The 18,691-nt window shown below is 52.0% G+C and overlaps 1 protein-coding gene across 1 annotated transcript in view; it reads right to left on the bottom strand.

Moving 5' to 3' along the window:
- The window catches only part of DCHS1 (dachsous cadherin-related 1), a 36,723-nt gene that overhangs the window by 7,131 nt on the left and 10,901 nt on the right, over positions 1-18,691 (bottom strand). The window contains exons 2-13 of the mRNA XM_086340382.1: positions 13,018-14,928; positions 6,963-7,151; positions 6,640-6,871; positions 6,294-6,530; positions 4,945-5,970; positions 4,530-4,723; positions 4,225-4,321; positions 3,963-4,120; positions 2,893-3,757; positions 2,565-2,804; positions 2,346-2,471; positions 1,330-1,539 (exon numbers count right to left, since the gene is read on the bottom strand). Coding sequence (XP_086196508.1) covers positions 1,330-1,539; positions 2,346-2,471; positions 2,565-2,804; positions 2,893-3,757; positions 3,963-4,120; positions 4,225-4,321; positions 4,530-4,723; positions 4,945-5,970; positions 6,294-6,530; positions 6,640-6,871; positions 6,963-7,151; positions 13,018-14,808 — 5,365 coding nt within the window. The 5' untranslated portion in view covers positions 14,809-14,928. The remainder of the gene's footprint in view (positions 1-1,329; positions 1,540-2,345; positions 2,472-2,564; positions 2,805-2,892; positions 3,758-3,962; positions 4,121-4,224; positions 4,322-4,529; positions 4,724-4,944; positions 5,971-6,293; positions 6,531-6,639; positions 6,872-6,962; positions 7,152-13,017; positions 14,929-18,691) is intronic.

The raw sequence follows: 18,691 nt of genomic DNA, 5'->3' as shown, positions 1-18,691 counted from the left end.
GAAAAAGTTTAAAGCATATATGTGTCTTCAATAGATTCACTCAGCTTTTGTTAGCTTGTGTTCAATCATACCTGTTTAATCTTTGCAACCTCATTATTGTCCAACAAAATGGACAGTAAATCTCCTTGGGCCTATGCAGAAATACAGCAAGTGGTATGTTTCATTGGCTTGTTTTACAATGATATTTAAAAGTGTTCTCAGTTTTAATATCAAGTGTGGTAAATAATGGTATGTGTTTATTATATATTTTATATGTTCAATTATTATATCATATTTTATTACATCAATAAATGCTGATATCATATAAGCCAAAGTTCTTTACAGTTCTTAAAAATTAAGATATAAGGGTTCCTCCATCCTAAACTGTTGGTGGGAATGTAAACTGGTACAGCCACTATGGAGAACAGTATTGAGGTTCCTTTAAAAACTAGAGATACCATATGATCCTTCAATCCTATTCCTGGGAAAATATCTGGAGAAAAATATAGTCCAAAAGGATACATGCATCCCTCAGTGTTCACTGCAGCACTGTTTACAGTAGCCAAAACATGGAAGCAACCTAAATTTCCATCCACAGATGAATGGGTAAAGAAGATGTGGTACATATATACAATAGAATATTATTCAGTCATTAAAAATGAAATAACACCATTTGCAGCAACATGGATGGATCCAGAGGTTGTCATACTGAGTGAAGAAAGTCAGACAGGGAAGAGAAATATATATCACTTATATGTGGAATCTAAAAAGAAATGATACAAATTTATTTATTTATAAAACAGAAACAGACTCACAGACTTAGAGACCTTAAAGGGGAAGGGTGGGAAGAAGGGATAGTTAGGGAGTTTGCAATTGACATGTACATGCTACTGTATTTAAAATGGATAACCAACAAGGACCAACTGTATAGCACAAGGAACTCTACTCAACATTACGTAATAACCTAAATGGGAAAAGAATTTGAAAAAGAATAGATTACATGTTTATGATAACTGAATCACTTTGCTGTACACCTGAAACTATCACAACTGTTATAGTTAATCAACTGTACTCCAATATAAAATAAAAAGTTAAAAAAAATAATGTTAAGGTTCCTGAGATGAAAAGGGTTGAGAACAACTACTCTACAGGGAGAGACAATCAAGAAAAAAAAGATACAGGAGGATAAAAAGAGACAAAGAGGGAGATCAAATACTGGAGGGGCATAGAAAGAGATTCTTGGAGACCCAGAAACATAAAGGGAAGGAAAAGGGGATCCAGGCACACTGGGTCTGGGACACAGGCCAACAAGAAGTAGCCCTGGGCAAGTAGGTACGGGAAGGTTCTCACCCAGGATGCGGTACTGCAGCTGCCCGTTGGCTCCCACATCCGGGTCAGAGGCCCGCAGCGTGGTAAGGGTCTGGGGGTCCTGGCCCTCGGGCACCTCCAGGGAGAGATGGGCACTCCCAAAGGCTGGGGCATGGTCATTCTCATCCTCCACAGCCACTCGCACTGTGACGTGGGTCAACAGTGGAGGCGAGCCCCCGTCCCGGGCATATACTGTTGGGAAGCAAAGTCAATGAGATTTATCCTGCTCCCATGGAGGAATCCACACCACATGTGTTCACCAGGTGCACACAAAAATCAGAATATGTCTACCTTTTCACACCCCACAAGCACTCAGGCATGCATACATATATGTGGTGGTGTAACAGGAAAGGCACTAAATGAGATAACAAGAGATCTGGGTTCAAGTCCCAGCTCTGCCACTTCCAAGCTGTGTTAGCCTGAGCTAACCTCTTTGGTACTCAGTATCCATATGCTGCTGCTGCTGCTGCTGCTAAGTCACTTCAGTCATGTTCGACTCTGTGCGACCCCACAGACGGCAGCCCACCAGGCTCCTCCATCCCTGGGATTCCCCAGGCAAGAACACTGGAGTGGGTTGCCGTTTACTTCTCCAATGCATGAAAGTGAAAACTGAAAGTGGAGTCGCTCAGTCATGTCTGACTCTTCGTGACCCCATGGACTGCAGCCTACCAGGCTCCTCTGCCCATGGGATTTTCCAGGCAAGAGTACTGGAGTGGGTTGTCATTGCCTTCTCCATATGCACCTCTGTTAAATGCCTACAGTGTAATCTGAGGGAATCCTAGAAGGCACAGCTGTGACATTATGTGTTTGAGAGTATAATCACAGTGGTTACAGCCTAGAAGTCAGTTCACCTTGTACTCTGACAAACTCCCCCAAAGGATTAAAAATACAAGCTGTGCTGTAAGAGTAGAAGTTTCTTGAAGATACTTTGGGGGTCCTGCCCATGTAACAGTGGTGTTTATGCCACCTCAGGCTTTGGGGAGCCTGTCAGTGTATACCTGTCAAGTTGATCTCCTCCTGCTCCTCCCGATCCAGAGCCCGAAGAGTGGTAAGGACCCCGGTGTCTGGATCCAGGGAGAAGTTTTCGCCAGAGATGCCTCCATAAGTCACTTGCCCATTGGCCCCTGAGGAGAGCCAGCGTGGGGTAAGATCACAGGGTGAATATACCCTTTCTTGACCCAGTCCCTCCCTCTTCCAACTTATCCCCTCACGCTTACCCAGATCGGGGTCGGTTGCCTGCAGAGTGAGCAGAGACGTTCCAGGCGGGCTGTTCTCCCGCAAGAGGACGCTGTACTCCTGCTGTTGGAAAGCGGGTGCCTCGTCGTTGACGTCGGCGACACTGACAGTCAGAAGCTGCGTGGCCGAGCGCGGTGGGGAGCCGTGGTCAGAGGCCACCACAGTCAGCACGTACTCAGCTCGCTGTTCGCGGTCCAGAGACCGCACCACGGACAGCGCTCCTAGGTAAGCGGTGGGCAGGTTGGAAGAAAACACTCGCTCTGCATTAGCATCCTCCTCGTTCCCATCCCTCCCAGCGGTCCAACTCACCGGTGCTGGGGTGTAGCCGGAAACAGCCGTCCGCGCCAGCTGCCAGGCGATAGGACACCCGTGCGGCCTCGCCCAGGTCGGGGTCCCGGGCTACCACGTGCAGCGCCGTGGGCCCGGGCGGGTGATCCTCAGGGAGGCGCACACGTGAGGGCGAGGCAAAGACTGGAGCATTGTCATTCTCATCCGTGACAAAGACGCGCGCGGAAACGCGTGCTGTGCGGCGGCGGCTGGCGTTGGCGGGCCGGTCAGTGGCTTCCACGAGCAGCAGCAGAGCGGGAGTGGTCTCCCGATCCAGGCCTCGCGGGGCGCTGAGCGCTCCGGTGCGCGCGTCCAGGCGAAGCGCGGGCACAGGCGGCTCTTGGCGCAGCAGGCGGTAGCGCACATCGCTGTTGGGGCCGGGGCCGTCGGCGTCAGACGCGCGGAAAGTGTACAAGGTCGCGCCCGGCTCCGGGTTCTCTGGGAGCGCCAACGCCAGCGGGTCGCGCGCGAAGGCCGGCGCGTGCTCGTTCTCGTCCTGCACGCGCACCTGCACTCTCAGCAGCCGCGCGCCCGCGCCTCCCGGCCCCTCGGCGCGCACCGTGAGCGCGCGCCAAGCCGGACCCGCCTCGAAGTCCAGGGGCCGCGCCAGGTACAAGCGCCCAGAGGCCGCGTCCAGCGCAAAGGTGCCCTCTGGGTCGGCGCCGCCCACCAGTGTGTAGGTAAGGGCGCCCACCCCCGCCTGCTCCAGCAGTGCCACAGAGCCCAACAGGGAGCCGGGCAGGAGCCCCTCGGCTGCTGTCACGGTCAGCACGACAGGCACAGGCGCCACCGGGTCTGGCTCTGAGGGTTCCGGTGCAGGCTCAGCCGAGCGAGTGGAGGGAAGCACCTGTTATGGACCCGGGAAGGAGGACGGAATCAGGGCGACCCAAGTAAAAGGGAATCTGGGCTGGACTGCTGAGCATTAGGAGGGGTGGTCAGAGTAGCCGTCTAGAGGAGAGGGCACAAGGGCTTAGGAAGATGGCACTCTGGGAGGGGGTGCCCACGTTGGTGGCCAAGGAGACTTGGATAGATTGGAGGAAGGGCAGCCATACCTGCACTAGCAGCTGGAGGCTGGAGCTCCGAGGGGGGCTGCCTTGGTCATGAGCGCTCAATGTGAGCACGTAGTGTGGCCGCTCTGCTCGGATCAGGGGTGCTGCCGTGAGCAGCTCTCCTGAGTGAGGGTGCAGGGAGAAGAGCTCTGAGCCAGGACCTGGGGATGGGCAGAGCAAGGGTGAGGGCTTCCATTTCAGAGCTGGGCGTATCATGAGGACAGGCCATCCACCACCAACTCCCTTCTCTCCACTCCCCATATACCAGTTAGCATGTACAGGATGGTTCCATTCTCCCCCTCATCTGGATCCTTGGCCTGCAGGGTTGTCACCAATGTTCCTGGAGGCACACCATCTGGTACCTGTGGGAACACACAACTCATCTACAGTTGTCTCCCTCTGTTCTTGAGACAACCCAGGATATATTCCCCTAACCTTTGTGCAGACAAAGGCCCCTTTCTACTCTCACACCTGTTCCAAGATGCAGTTTCTTTTACCTCTGTCTAGAGTTATAAGTGGACACCCACATACTCTTACTTCTTCAAGGCAGGGCCCTGCAGCTTCACATACCTGTATGGGGAGGCCTCCACCAGCAGCCCCTGAGGCCTGCAGGAAGGTAGGGCTGTTGTCATTGAGGTCAAGCACTGCGATGTGCACAGTGCCTGTGGTGCTGCGGGGTGGGCTCCCTGCATCCTGAACCTGCACCAGAAGCTGGTAGCTGTTCTGCCGCTCACGGTCCAGAGTTTGTAGTGTGGTCACCTCTCCTGCAAGTGCAGGATAGACAGAGAGCATGTATGGGGTAGCCAGAGATGAAGAGCCTGGGGTCTGTGAGAGGCTAGGGTTGGGGGAGTGTGGAAAGGAATGCCTGGGGAAAACTCCGAGCTTAGTCCTGGTCCCCATGACCAGGCTCTGGGGATCGTGTCTGGGTGTTCACCATTCCGAGGATGAGGCTATGGGATCTCAGATTCTGGGTCCCAGTGCTCACCAGTCTGGGGGTGGATGCGGAAGGCCTTGCTGTCTTCTGACAGCTGTCGCAGGCTGTAGGTCAGACGTCCGTTGATTCCTGAATCTCGATCAGTGGCAAAGACCCGACCCACGCTTGTCCCTGGGGGCTGGTTCTCAGCCACAGCCAGGAAGGTGGGCTCCTCAGACAAGCGGGGACTGTGGTCGTTCTGGTTGAGGATGCTGATCCTCACGGTGGCCGTGGCTGTCTGCTGCCCCAACTCAGCTTTGGATCCAGACACTGCCATTACTTTCAGTGTGTACAACTCCTGGGCCTCATGGTCCAGTGCTGCCCGCACCCACAGCCATCCACTCTGTGGTTCCAGGCCAAAGGGGCTACCTGGCCCATCTGCTGCAAGGTGGTAGGTGACAGGGCTCCCATCTGGTGCTCGAGCCTGCACTTGTACGACTTGAGTTCCAGGGGTGGTGCCTGAGGGCAGGTCTACACGGTAGGTAGGGCTGTCGAAGTGGGGAGCCAGCCCACGGGTCCCCAAGTCCTGTACCACCACCCGCAGATGAAAGTGGCTGGTGCGAGGTGGGGAGCCTCCATCCCGGGCTTCCAGCTCCAGTTCATGGGCTGGCCCCCCCGGAGGCCCCAGAGGTCCCATAAGCCGTATGTGGCCTGTGGTGGGGTCCACAGTGAAGGTCCCACCACCCCCAGCAAGCAGGGTAAAGGTGACTCGACTGTTAACTCCTGAGTCGGGGTCCAGAGCCCGCAGTGTATAGATGAGGGTCCCTGGGGCAGTGCTCGATGGCAGCAGCACTGTGTCTTCAGGCGCAGGGAAGGCAGGGGAGTTGTCATTCACATCGTCCAGCAGCACGCGCACCCGAGCTACAGCGAAAGCCGGTGGCACTCCGCTGCCTGCCCGCACCTCCAGCTCCAGCACTGGTCCCAGCAGCTCCCGGTCCAGAGGGCGAAGTGTCTGTAACAGCCCAGTGGCCCCATCTAGGGAGAAGAGTCCTCGGGGATCGCCCCCCGATAGGGCAAGGGTCACAGGTCCCAAGCGACCTAGGGAAAAGAGAGCAGTCAGAAAAGAGATGGGGACACCTTCTAAGTTGGAGCCCAGACTCTGATCCCCAAAAGGGCTAGGTAGTGTCCACATCTGGGCCTCTCAAAGTATTAGGGGAGAGGCAGGTGTTGGCAGAGAAGCTGGGTGGCACTAGGGTGATATTCGTGTACCTGGGGATGAAGCAGAGTGCCTACACCACGCCCAAGGAGGTGGCGGACTAGAACCAGAGAGTTTTGTATTGGGACTGTCAGTGGTGTTATACCTGAGGCTTACATTGGGGTGTCTGGGTACGGCACCACGTGGATATAATGATAAGGGATACCTGGTGGATTGTGTGCCTGGACTACGCCCACACTGGTGCCTGGTGCCACATCCTCTGGCACAGAAAAGACATACTGAAGCTGCTCAAATACTGGTGGTACAGGAGTTCCAGGCACAATGCTGATGTTGACTCGGGCATTGGGCTCCGCCTGCAGGCCACCTCCATCCCGAGCCCCGATCTCCAGCTGCACCATGGAACTGGCCCGTCTGGCCAAGGGCCAGGCTACCGTCAATAGTCCTGGGAGGAGGGACAGAAGTGGAGATACATAAGGAAACAGAATATCACTGGAAGGGTTGGGGTGGAGGGCAGGTGGGGAGGCAAGCCCTGGGAATGGGAGGATCCTCACCTGAGTGCTCGTCCAAGGCAAAGAGCGGGGGGCTGTTGCCAGCCAGGATGTGGTAGGAGAGTCGCCCATGGGGTCCCTGATCAGGGTCATGGGCACGTACCCTCAGCACAGCTGTGCCTGGTGCACTCTGGGCGCTCAGACTGGCAGCATACTCCCGTGGATAAAACTGAGGTGGGTTGTCATTCTCGTCTGACACAAACACCTTCACATATACCATAGACTTGAGGCCTCCCTAGTGAGACATGCAGCCATTAAGTCAGGTGGGTCTTGATTGGCCCTGCTGAGTGCCCTCCCCGCAACCTGCCCACAGTCTGCCCACTCACCCCATCCACAGCTGTCACTGTGAAGTCAAAGCTTGAGGGCCCCTGATCGCGGTCCAGGGTCCGGGTCGTACACACGTCACCACTGTGGGCATCGATGCGGAACGGGGGAGACCCTGAGGTCCCAAGTCCGGCACCCAAGGAATAGGAGAGGAGGCCAAATGGGCCACTGTCTGCATCTGTGGCTGTCACCTGGGGAGAGGCTGGGGTGAGTGATGCCCCATCTTTTTGGCCAGAAAAGCCATAGTTAAGTATCAATTAGAAGGAGCAGACCCTTGGCCAGTTGGTGCCCAGAGTCTTTGGATGGTGGATACACAGAAGGGACTGGTAGGTTACGGGCTAAACTCTAAACCCAGCTCAGATCTCACCACTTGTGTTAGGTTCCTATGAGCCTCTGATCACAACTGACTTGTCAACTGATCGATATATAACTTTGTTTTATGTGTGTTTCTGTTTAAAGGCACCTTATTTAATATATATTGTTGGCTGACTAACACTGAACTCAGGGCTAATGGCACAACTCATATCTAAGTGAAACTGACATGTATTTTCTCTATAAGGCACAGCACAGCCCTCTTGCTTTTAAGAACACAGACAGCACTTCAGCACTACAGTTGGGGACCATTCTAAACAACAAAGTCACCAAACAGAAAGCACAAAAATGTGAAAAATGTGGCACCAAATAGACCACGAAAAGGACCCTTGTTTACAACATAAGAGCTGAAACACGAAGGCAGGGCATTGCCTTGTTCGACCTCAGCTGGAATGTGCTCATCGAGAGACTTGAATTTTCCATCCTTCTGCACATGTCCGGGAATGACAGTGAAAACTCCATGAGTGTGGATTCAAGGGTTACAGAGAAATTTTAGACAGTTGGTGAATTCACAAATACAGAATCTGCAAATGGATGAGGACCAACTATATTTAAAAGGAAAGTGCTAAGGTCTGTGACATCAAGTTCCAGGTGGGTCACAACAAGTTAATAAACATCACCAAGTCTCAGAATCACTCCAAGCAGAGCACTGGCTGACCTACAGAGTTATTCAGACTGCTGTTATAGGCCTGCCCTTTATTGAGTTTGGTCATTAAGTGGGATCTGATTGATCGCTGGGCTGATGAGGGTCTGCTCTATGCATTTATGGATGTGGCTTATACATCCTTCACATCCCTTCATCTCTTGAGCCAATCTCACTGGAAATGAGAGACAGAGAACTGCAGGTCTATAGGACAATATTCAGGTCATTAAGTTCCAGGGGTTCTCCCAAACTAAGAAATAGGGAAAGGCTTTCTTGGTGACTTCTCAGACATCTCCCAGATTGGCTCAGGTAGGGTTTATGATTGGACACCAAAGTCAGGAGCCTCTGAACATTTCAGAGTCAGATCAGCGGGAAACCCCATTCCAAAAGCTTCAGAGCTTAAGACAGGGCCAGGCGCACAGTAGGTACTCTATGTAAATTTGTTCATTGAGTAAACAGACATTTGGATTGCCCTGCCTTACAACAAAAACTTCTTTCAAAGCAAGTTTTATAAATTGGGTGCACATTAGGCCCTCAACAGTGGGTTAGCTGGTGCAGACTGCTGTAGCTGTGACAAAGTACTCTTTGTGGCTATGAGGGCCTCAGGGTCATGATATGCTGTGGAAAGGAAGCTGGAGAGTTCCCCTTTCTCAGCCAGAAAATGTTGCTCAGAGAGAAGCCGAGCCAAGGACTTCTGATTGTTGCCCAGGCCCTTGACAGAAGTGATTTGTGCCATTGTTTACTCTCCTGAGAGACACTAAGACCTTGCCATGCTGAGCCCTGGAAACAGCTCCTGCTCCAACTCTTTACTGTGGCCATGGGCCCGGATATCCCAGGAGACAAACTTCCCCCCACATCCATCTGGTGGGCAGCAGCACAGCTGCGGCACCATCTCCAGAAGCTGTTAAAGACCTCTGCCCTCTGACTTGCTGCAGGAAGAAAGCAGTAAATAGTGGTCAAGGAGGTTGTCAGGAAGTGACCCCAAAAGGCACAGGGGTCAGTGACTGGAAATGACCAAGGCAGAAGTGAGTTTTCTGGCCTGTGCAGCCTCTGCTCAGAGGTTTCACTGCAAAGGCACAGCCTCCATTGTTAGCAGGCTCTCAGCCCCTCTTCACAGTCCAACCTTGGTCAGCTCCCTCTCCAGCTCTGCCTGAAAGCTGTAACTAACCTCACCTCTCTCCTCTTGTTTCCCCACCCTCCCCCAGCCTCCAGCTCTCATCAAATTCATTAATGCAAGGAGGAAATAAAGACCTTCATGTGTGAACTATCTAAAATTCCTACTAGACCACAAACTTACTGCATTTGCTCCATGCTGACTTCCTTCCCAGGAGTGTCTCCTGCTTCTCCTGCCACTGCTTCCCCACTGTCCAGCCTTCCTCCACCTCCCCTTACTCTGTCTGTTATACACTGTTGTTCCCTGGAACCTTTCCTTGGCATCTTCTTCTACACATTCTCTGAGTGCCTTCTCTTCCACTGCTGTGGCTCTGATGATGATCTGTACTTTGACCCAGACCACTGCTCTGTGCTCCCAACTTGTACATCCAGATGCCTGCTCAACATCTCCACTTGGATGTCCCACAGGCACCTTAAATCCAACCTGTCCTAAACTAAACTCATGATCATTCCAACCTCTCTCTAATGATTCTTCCATCTACGCAGCTGCTCGAGCCAGAAATCTGTTCTTCCCTTTTCCTCTGCCGACATATCAATCAACTGGGGACCAAGTAAATCTTCATTGTCCTTCTTATTTGTCTATTCCTCTCCATTACCGTTATCGCTGTTCTGACTCAGGCCTGAGTCGTCTCTCCCCTGGGCTACTATAGTTCCCTTTTGATAGGTGTCTAACCCTCCAGTCCTGTCCTCTACACCAGGACTTCTCAACCTCCGCATGACTGACATTTTGGACCAAACATTTCTTTGTTGTGGTGCTGTCACGTGCATTTTAGAATGCTTGGCAGCATCTCTATCTACTAAATGGGCTTCCCAGTTGGTGGTAAAGAATCTGCCTGTTAATGCAGGAGATGCAGGAAACGTGGCTTCGATCCCTGAGTCAGGAAGATCCCCTGGAGGAGGAAATGCCACCCACTCCAGTAATCTTGCCTAGAAAATCCCATGGACAGAGGAGCCTGGCAGGCTGCAGTCCAAAGGGTCGCAAAGTGTCAGACACAACTGAGCAACTGAGCTCGCACGCATGCAATCCATTAGGTACTGATCAATCCTACCAGTTGTGACAACCAAAAATGTCTTTACATGTTGACAAATGTCCCCTCCAGAGGGCAGAATCACCAGCTGTTGTGAACCACTGCTCTGCACTAACAAAAGCATCTTTTGAGAGAACAAATATGATCAAATTATTCCTCTACTCAAAAAGCTTCAATGTCTTCTAAATAAAAATGCTCACACTCCTTGGCTTGGCTTCATTCCTCACTGTCTGGCCTCCTGCAGTCTCATCTCACTCTTCCATCTCACACCTTAAACTCCAGAGACACTGAGCCACTTGTAGGTCCTTGAACAAGTCAGACAGGTCAGGCTCTTGCTCTTCTCTCTGCATGTCACCTCTGTATGGAACCCTTCCCTTATCTGGTTCCCTCGTCAGCTCCTGCTTATCCTTTGTCTCAGCTCAAAGGTCCTTTCCTTTGGGAAAACATTCAAACTGCCCATCTGTAACTCATATATATCTCCATATGGAAGTTTCTTTTATTGCAGTAGAACTGTTTCTTTGCATATGAATCTCCCCTCTAAACTGTAAATTCTATGAATTAGGTAGCAGTTACTCAATCATTACTGTATTCTGTGTCCCTACTGACAGATATTCAAATGAATATTGAATGAATCAAATATTAAGACTTCTTGTAAAGGTTATGAACACCCAGTGGTCAATTTCACCCCTGCTTCCCTATGATTACCACTAGTAAAAACTCCAGGAAACCACCTGGAGAGATGCCCTCTTGCTTCAGGCACTAGTGAGGAGGGAAGTTAGAAGCCACAGCCCACTGGTCTTGGGCCAAGAGGGAGAGTAAACACATGGGAGAGTGGGTGGAAGCTGGACAGCAGTAGGCAGGCAAGCACCCAGAGTCTGGCCAAATGGGAGGTCAGCCAGGTCCAGGCACTGGCCTGAAAGTCTAGGCAAACAGCAGCTTCTAGAAGATGATCAGGGGTCTTCTGAGACATAAACATTTCCTCCTAAGAGACCTCCCTGCCTCCAGTCTCCTCTCCTGCATCCATAATTCTGTGGGAGAGCCAAAGCAATCTTTCCAGAAGACATATCAGATTTGCCTAGAACCTCCCATTGGTTCCCTGTGATTTTTAAAATAAAGTCAAAGCTGATGATCTGGTCCCTGTCTACTCTCTTGTCTCCCCATAACTCTCTCATCAGCACAGTTGAGGCCAACCTGAACAATGCTGCCCATAAACACATATCATGGTGTCCTGCAGCTTTTTCTGTGAGCTTGGAGTTCCTGTCCATACACCCCATATTATCCCCTTGGCAAAGTATCACCGCTTCTGCAAAGGTCTGCCTCTAGGCTTCCATAGCGCTTCATATGCCACATGATGTATCACTAGCTACTGGTGTATCTCCTTGCCTAGACTGTGACCTGCCTGGGAACAAGACTGTCTCCTTTCCTTGTTCTCAGGACCCAGCACAGTGCCAGGCCTACAGTGCTAAGTTAAGTTTTCAATGTATTTCTTACCATTGATCTAATCTATTTTCACCCTTAAAGCAAGTTAGCTTCCAAACAAACAAACAAACAAACAAACATAAAACATGGGATTTTCCTGGTGGGTCAGTGGTTAAGACTCCATGCTTCCACTGCACGGGCCATGGGTTCAATCCCTGGTTGGGGAACTAAGAGCCCACATGCCACGTGGCACAGCCAAATAAAGCCCAACAACAACAAAAACAAACAAATAAAAAACCAAACAAAAACAATCTGTAGTGAGGAGGGAAGGATGAGGGGAACAGGATTTTTAGGGCAGTGAAACTACTCTCTATGTGTTACACTGTATGTCATTATATATGTCCATTATACACATACAATATACTTTTATCCAAACCCATAGAAGGTACAACACCAAGAGCGAACTCTAATGTAAGCTATGGACTTGAGTGATAATGATGGTTATGTAGATTCATCTGTTGCGGCAAATGTACCACTCTGGCGGGGGATGCTGACAGTGTGTGAGTCAGGGAAGGGGCATATGGAAAATCTACACCTTCCACTTAATAGTGCTATGAATCAAAAACTGCCTCCCAAACATAAAGTCTTAAACGAAGAAAAAACCATCTGATCCTGCCTTTTCTGGACCAAAGAAGTTCAGCGACCCTCTCTGCCTTCCAAGTAAAGTCCTAACCCCTCACAGCTTGGTGTCCAAGGACTTCTGCAATCTGGCTTTGGCCTGCCTTTCCAGTTGCAAGCCTCCCCACCCATCTCCTCCAGGCCTGACTTGCAGGAAGTCTGTGGCTCCCTCAGCCTGTCCAGGGCTCCTGCCTCGTCCTCTGAGAGGTCTTCCTGGACATTGGGATCTCACTGAATACTTCCTGTTATCTCTCATCCCTGTGCCTGATCCCAAGACGCATTAGGGCTCAGCTCCAAGAGCATGGATGGATATATCTGCCAGGACAGTCCAGCACTGATCTAGGATTGGAGGGCTCTGTAAATGCTGGCATCTCCCCTGGGGAACAGGAGCCACATGGGTGTGCAGAATCTCCATCTCTGCCCTTGCAGAACAGCTTTGAAACTTTAAAGAGTCCCCTCTCACCTCCTCACACCACAAGACACATTTCTCTATATCCAATCTTGATTCTCTCAACCCCTTGATCACCTGGCCCAGCTCCTGCACCCTGCTTTCTCATCTTCTCAGTAACCCTCACCCTCTGCACAGACTGTGCAGCTCACTGAATAAGACTGAACCCTCTGGCAAATGTCACCATCAACAGCTAGCACCTTCAAGTCTTGGTTCCTGCTCTGAGGTCCCCTGCGACCCTCTGATCCATTCCCGTCCACAGCACCACTCCACTGTGTGTTGGGGGGCTTACCCACCTGCAGGAAGCAGGTTCCTGGCTGAGTGCCCTCAGGCAGCGAGGCGTTGTAGAAAGTCCTCTGGAACTGCGGCTCGTTATCATTCACATCTTGCAAGACCACGCTCACTGTGGCAGAGGAGGAGAGAGGGGGCAAGCCCCCATCCGTGGCCACCACGATTAGCTGTGGCTGAGGTTCCAACTCATAGTCCAGCAAAGCAGCTGTAGTGACAATGCCTGAGGTGGGGTCTATGGAGAACCAGCGGGTGTGGGCGCCTGGGGCCAGGCTGTAGGTGACCTGACCATTGGTGCCCTGGTCAGGATCCCGGGCCGTCACCCGCACCACGAAGCTGCCAGGCAGGGCAACCTCAGGCAGAGGCTCGGGTCGGTAGAGCTGGCGGTCAAAGGCAGGCGCATTGTCATTGACATCAGTGACGTGTAGCACAAAGGCAGCCTCAGCCCGCAGTGGGGGTGAGCCTGAGTCTGTGGCAGTAACTCGCAAGTTGTAGGCGTCGCGCTCCTCCCGATCCAGCCGCCGAGCCACACACACCAGGTAGATGACGCTGTCCTGGGTGCTGAGCGCAAAGTGGCCCTCTCCACCCTCCAGGGACACGTTGACATGCGCAAAGTCACCGTCATCTGGGTCTGACACAGAGATTCGAGCAACAAGCTGGCCCGGGGGGGCAGCCTCAGATACACGGGGGGAGCCATCTGCACTCAGGAAGATGACAGTCATGGAGGGCTGATTGTCATTGGCATCTCGCACATGCACGGTCACAAAGGCTGAGCCCAGCTCAGGGTGAGCCCCTCCATCCCGAGCCTGCACCACCAGTTCGTGGACCCGACGTTGCTCAAAGTCCAGCGGCCGCTCCAGCCGCAGCAGCCCCGTGTGTGCATCAATGGAGAAGGGTCCATCACCCTCGCTCTGCCTCCGGTTGATCTCATAAGTTACAGCCCCATTGGCACCTGCATCGGCATCAGAGGCATACACCTGCAAGACAGGACTGCCGGGGGACAGGCTCTCGGACACAGCAGCGTGGTAGCGGCTCTGATTGAAAGCTGGGGCATGGTCATTGATGTCTAGCAGTGTCACGTCCAGCAGGGCCTGGGCCCTCCGAGGGGGTGAACCACCGTCATAGGCCTCCAGTTGCAGCATGTAGTGTGAGCGGTTCTCTCGGTCCAGCTCTCCGGTAACTACCAGCTCAGGCACTGGGGCCCCATCTGGACCAGGGCGTGTCTCCAGCCGGAAGGTCTCTCCAGCCCCATCACCAGACAGGGCATAGCCCTGCGTTCCCAGGCGGCCAGCGTCGGCATCACGAGCAGGCTCCAGTGGGTAGCGGGTACCAAGTGCTGTATGCTCAGGTATCTGCAGGACAGCCCGAGCCTGTGGGAAAGCCGGAGCATGGTCATTGATGTCAGCCACTCGCACGGTAACTTCCACAGTGGCACCGTCGGGAGTGACTGCAGTGAAGCGGTAGCGATCCCGCCGCTCTCGGTCCAAGACACGGGCTGTACGGACCACCCCACTGTGTTCATCGATGGCCAGGTCCGTGCCCACCCCGCTGCCCTCCTGGGCAGAGATGAAGTACATGGGAGGTGCTGCTGTGCCCGCTGGAAGCCCTGCACTGATGTCCCCGATCAGTGTGCCCGCTGGCTGCTCCTCATCAATCTGCAGGTCCAAGCTCCCAGCCTGACCCCAGGCACCTGGAGCCCCCGCCCCCAGGAGCAGCAGCATCAGCAATGACAGCAGGGGGAGAGGCCTGGGGATCTGCATGCCCGGGCACGAAGGTGCAGTGGCCCACTCCTTCTGCATGGCAGGGCCAGTCCAGCTGTGCCTTGGGATCCAGCTCCAGGCCAGGCTCCAGGAGCAGCTTGATCTCAGGTTTTGGATCAGGTCCAACTTGGACCCTGGCTCCAGCTCACTCTCTTTGACCTGGGAGAAAATTAGAAGGAAAACAGTCATGATGGGGGAGGAATCAACATTCCAGGGAGGCTGGGGTCCAGGCCACACCAGGACTGAAGTGTGTTCAGCTCCCCACAGGGCCCTCATGCTGCCTCAAACCATCTTGGGCCCAGGAAGCTCCTCAGGATTCACCGCAGCCTTTAACTGACAGGTCCTATCCATCCTGATTCCTGCCCCCCACCATCTCCCAGCAGATTGTTTTATTCCTATTGTTCAGGTCTGAATGCCTTCAGATTCCCTTCTTTCCATCTCTAGACTTAAACATGTGGCCAGTTCTTTCTCATTTTTCTTCTTATTCAGGACTAATACCTCAATAACCATGTGCTTGGCAATGTCATCTGAACCTCAACATTTTCCTCTCTGCCAGTCTTCTAGTAACATTTAAATATGCTTAAATCTCTCTCTCCCTTCCTCTCTGTCTCCTTTTCCCTCTCTCCCATACACACACACACACACACACACACACACACACCCCTTTGGCTCCACTTCCCTCTCTACTCTATTCAACAAGAGATTGAGTACCTGCTTTGTGGAGAAACTGAAGACATACCAGTGAATAAAGAAAACAGTCCAGGAACTGGACAAGTAATTAGCAGTGTGATGTGGGCCTCGAGGGAGAGGTGCAGGGAGCTATGAGAGCACGGAGGGGCTGATCACAGTAAGGAGTCAGCGAGCGCTTCTCCGAGGAAACAGCATCCAAGTCAGGATCTACTTAACGTAGGTGTTAGCTAGACAATGGTGGGCAGAGAAGGGGAACAGAGAATGAGAGAAGACTCAGAAGAAGGAACAGAAAGAGAGGCTTAGAGTCTACTGTCAAGAAAGGGCTGAGAGTGTCTGGGGGTGTGTAGGGCCTGTGTGTGAGGTATAGAGTGCCGAGGCAGAAGGGATGAAATGGGGCAGGGGGTCAGAGGCCATACTGATGATTTGAACTTTATGCTGAGGACAAATGGAAGCCATGAAAGCATTCTAAGAGAGGGTACTGCAATATGACTTACATCTTGTGAAAATCACCGCTGCTGCCCCTTTGTAAACACAGGATCACACAGATGGGGAAGTTATCTTAGGACAGCCCTCACGACACACCAGGCCAGGGTGTGGCTCTGATAGAGTCTTGGATGAGTGTCAGCAATGAACATGGGGAGAAGTGGATAGCTCTGCGGGAGGTTTAGCAGGTAGAATGGCCAGGGCTTGACGATGGCTTGAAGGCAGAGGATGAGGAGTGGGAAGAGTCAAGGATGATGGGCAAATTTCTGGCCCGAACCATTAGCTGAACAGAGGCATCCTTAACTGGCCAAAGAGAGAGAAAGAAATCCAGGGAAGGGTGGTGCCAACAATGCTAAGGGAGACAGCATTTCCAATACTGCTGATATTCAAGGAGAAGGAGGCCTAAAGTCCCAGGAAGGCCTTTAGTACTAGACTGAGTGAGGGCAGAATCAGTGGAGAAAGGTTTGCTCACTTCTGCCAGTTTCTCACTTCTCACACCCTCCTCCGTCTATGCAGAGAGGCTTCCTCTCCCGTGACACTGCTTTCACTAAGTTTCCAACCATCACTACACTCTGCATCCAATGGACACTTTTTCATCTTGTTGCATCATTCTGGAATACTGAATCACTGATCACTGGCTTCTTGAAGCCTAGCCCTCTTGGCTTCACATGGTGACACCCCGCCTCTTGCTTCCACTGTGCTTCTATGTCCACTCTTCAGTCTCCTGGGCAAGTTCTTCCTCTGCCCTTAAAAACTGGTGCCCCTCAGGACTCAGTCCAGGGCCGCACGTCTTCCCACTTTTCACACTGCCTCGGTGATCTTATCCCCTCCCACGCCTTCAATTAAAAATGTTATCAGTCATTTTATTTTCTTTGTTGTTCAGTTGCTCAGTTGTGTCTGACTCATTGTGACCCCATGGACTGCAGCACTCCAGGCTTCCTTGTCCTTCACTATCTCCTGGAGTTTGCTCAAACTCATGTTCATTCAGTTGGTGATACTATCTAACCATCTTATCCTCCTGCCCTCAATCTTTCCCAGCATCAGGGTCTTTTCCAATGAGTTGGCTCTTTGCATCAAATGGTCAAAGTATTGGAACTTCAGCTTTAGTATTGATCATTTTATGTCTATTTGCTGATGACTTTGCAATCTCCAGCTCTGGAGAGTGCTGGAGACATGTAACCCCCCAGAAAACGGACTCCCTTACAAGGTATTCCTAACCTTCACCTCAACCTGATTTTCTTCCTCCCTTCCCTTTCCTGCGAACAGCATCACCACTCAGAAACTCTCCTTGCTTTCCCTGCTCTTCTTCAGTCAAAACCTGACTATCTCAATGAGTCACTATCTCAAGCCTGCACTTTCCTGTTTTCACACTGCTGCTGTCCAGGTCCAAGCACTGTCATCCCTCCTTTCGATTCCTTCCACAGTCCTTTATCCTCCCTGTGCCTCCTGGATTGGATCCCTTAATCCACGTCCTCCTCACTGGAGCTATCCTCACAATTCTCACCAAACCACCCCTGACAAAAGGTTTCCACTGGTTCACCGCTGCTGATGGCAGAAAACTGCTGCCCACTCTGGATAAAAAGAAAGCAGATGCATACACCCAAACTGTGTCTGCAGTTTTAAGGGTTCATGGACACTAAGTATAGAATGTCTATTCACATGACAAAGCCCATCCCCCTTAATACACCTTCCTGACTTGAGCCCCGCCATCTCTCCACTGTGCCTCACATTCACTTTCCCCCACTGCAGCCTGCGTTCCTACACTAAACCCCTCAACTGTTCCCCCCACAACTTCTTGCCTTGTATGAACTATGCTCTCGTCCTGAGATATCCTTTAAAGGTCCTGTCCAACTGGCCGTCTCCTGTTCGAACTTCAAGATACTGTCTTCTGTGGATGTTTCTATGCTATCTCCTTGACCTCCCTGCAGTGCCTACTGTGTAGCCTACTGGGCTCTCACTGCTTTGGATGCACACTGACAACAGACTGCATAGCAGCCCTGTTTTGCTCATGTGTCTGCCCGATTCTCCTCTCCTGCCACACTCAATCAGGAGATCCCTAAGGGCAGCAGCTTGAGGGTCTTAGTCTCAGGTTCTCCAGCACTTGGTAGAGGTATCGTGAGAGCAGGCAATCAGTGCAGAATGCATGGCCAGAATCTCATAACTGCACACCACCACCTTCACCTACTGACAGAAGGGGAAATGTCCCTGGACATGCCAACTCGGTCACACACAGATGCACGTGAGCCTGTGCCCCGAGGCACCATGGTCAGAAGTGTGGCCACAGAAGTGGCTACTGAAGTGTGTCCTTTGGTCTTTCGAGATTTGCTCTGCTCTACGACTTCCTGTCCTCCCCAGGGATAAGAATTTCTGACCCTCTACTTATACTTCCAACCCCATCTCTCCCACCTGTGTGAGGCAATGAAAAGAGCTGGGACCCTGAAGTTTGAGTCCAGTCTGAATGCTATTTTCCTAATCCATATAACGGCCATGGTAATGCCTACTATCTGTGGTTTTGTGAAAATCACAGGTGATGGAAATGGGAGCCCAGAGTTGGGCACTTTGTAGGTGCTCTCACCTGGGTTCCCAGCACCATCCCTGATGAGGGATGAAGCCTCATCCTGGCTTCAGAGTTGGAGGGTTCACTAAGACCCCTCTTCCCAGAGGTCAAGTCTGCAAAGCCTAAGGAGCTGCCACATGGAATAACAGATCAGAGGAATTGAGAACAAGAAGGGCAGAGTGAACACAGGCC

This window comes from Bos grunniens, chromosome 15 (assembly GCF_055505025.1).
Source record: "Bos grunniens cultivar Pamir isolate PY7600 chromosome 15, Bosgru_T2T1.0, whole genome shotgun sequence".
NCBI lineage: Eukaryota > Metazoa > Chordata > Mammalia > Artiodactyla > Bovidae > Bos > Bos grunniens.
Note: the sequence above shows the minus strand (reverse complement) of the source record. Positions and strands in the feature narration are given on the sequence as shown.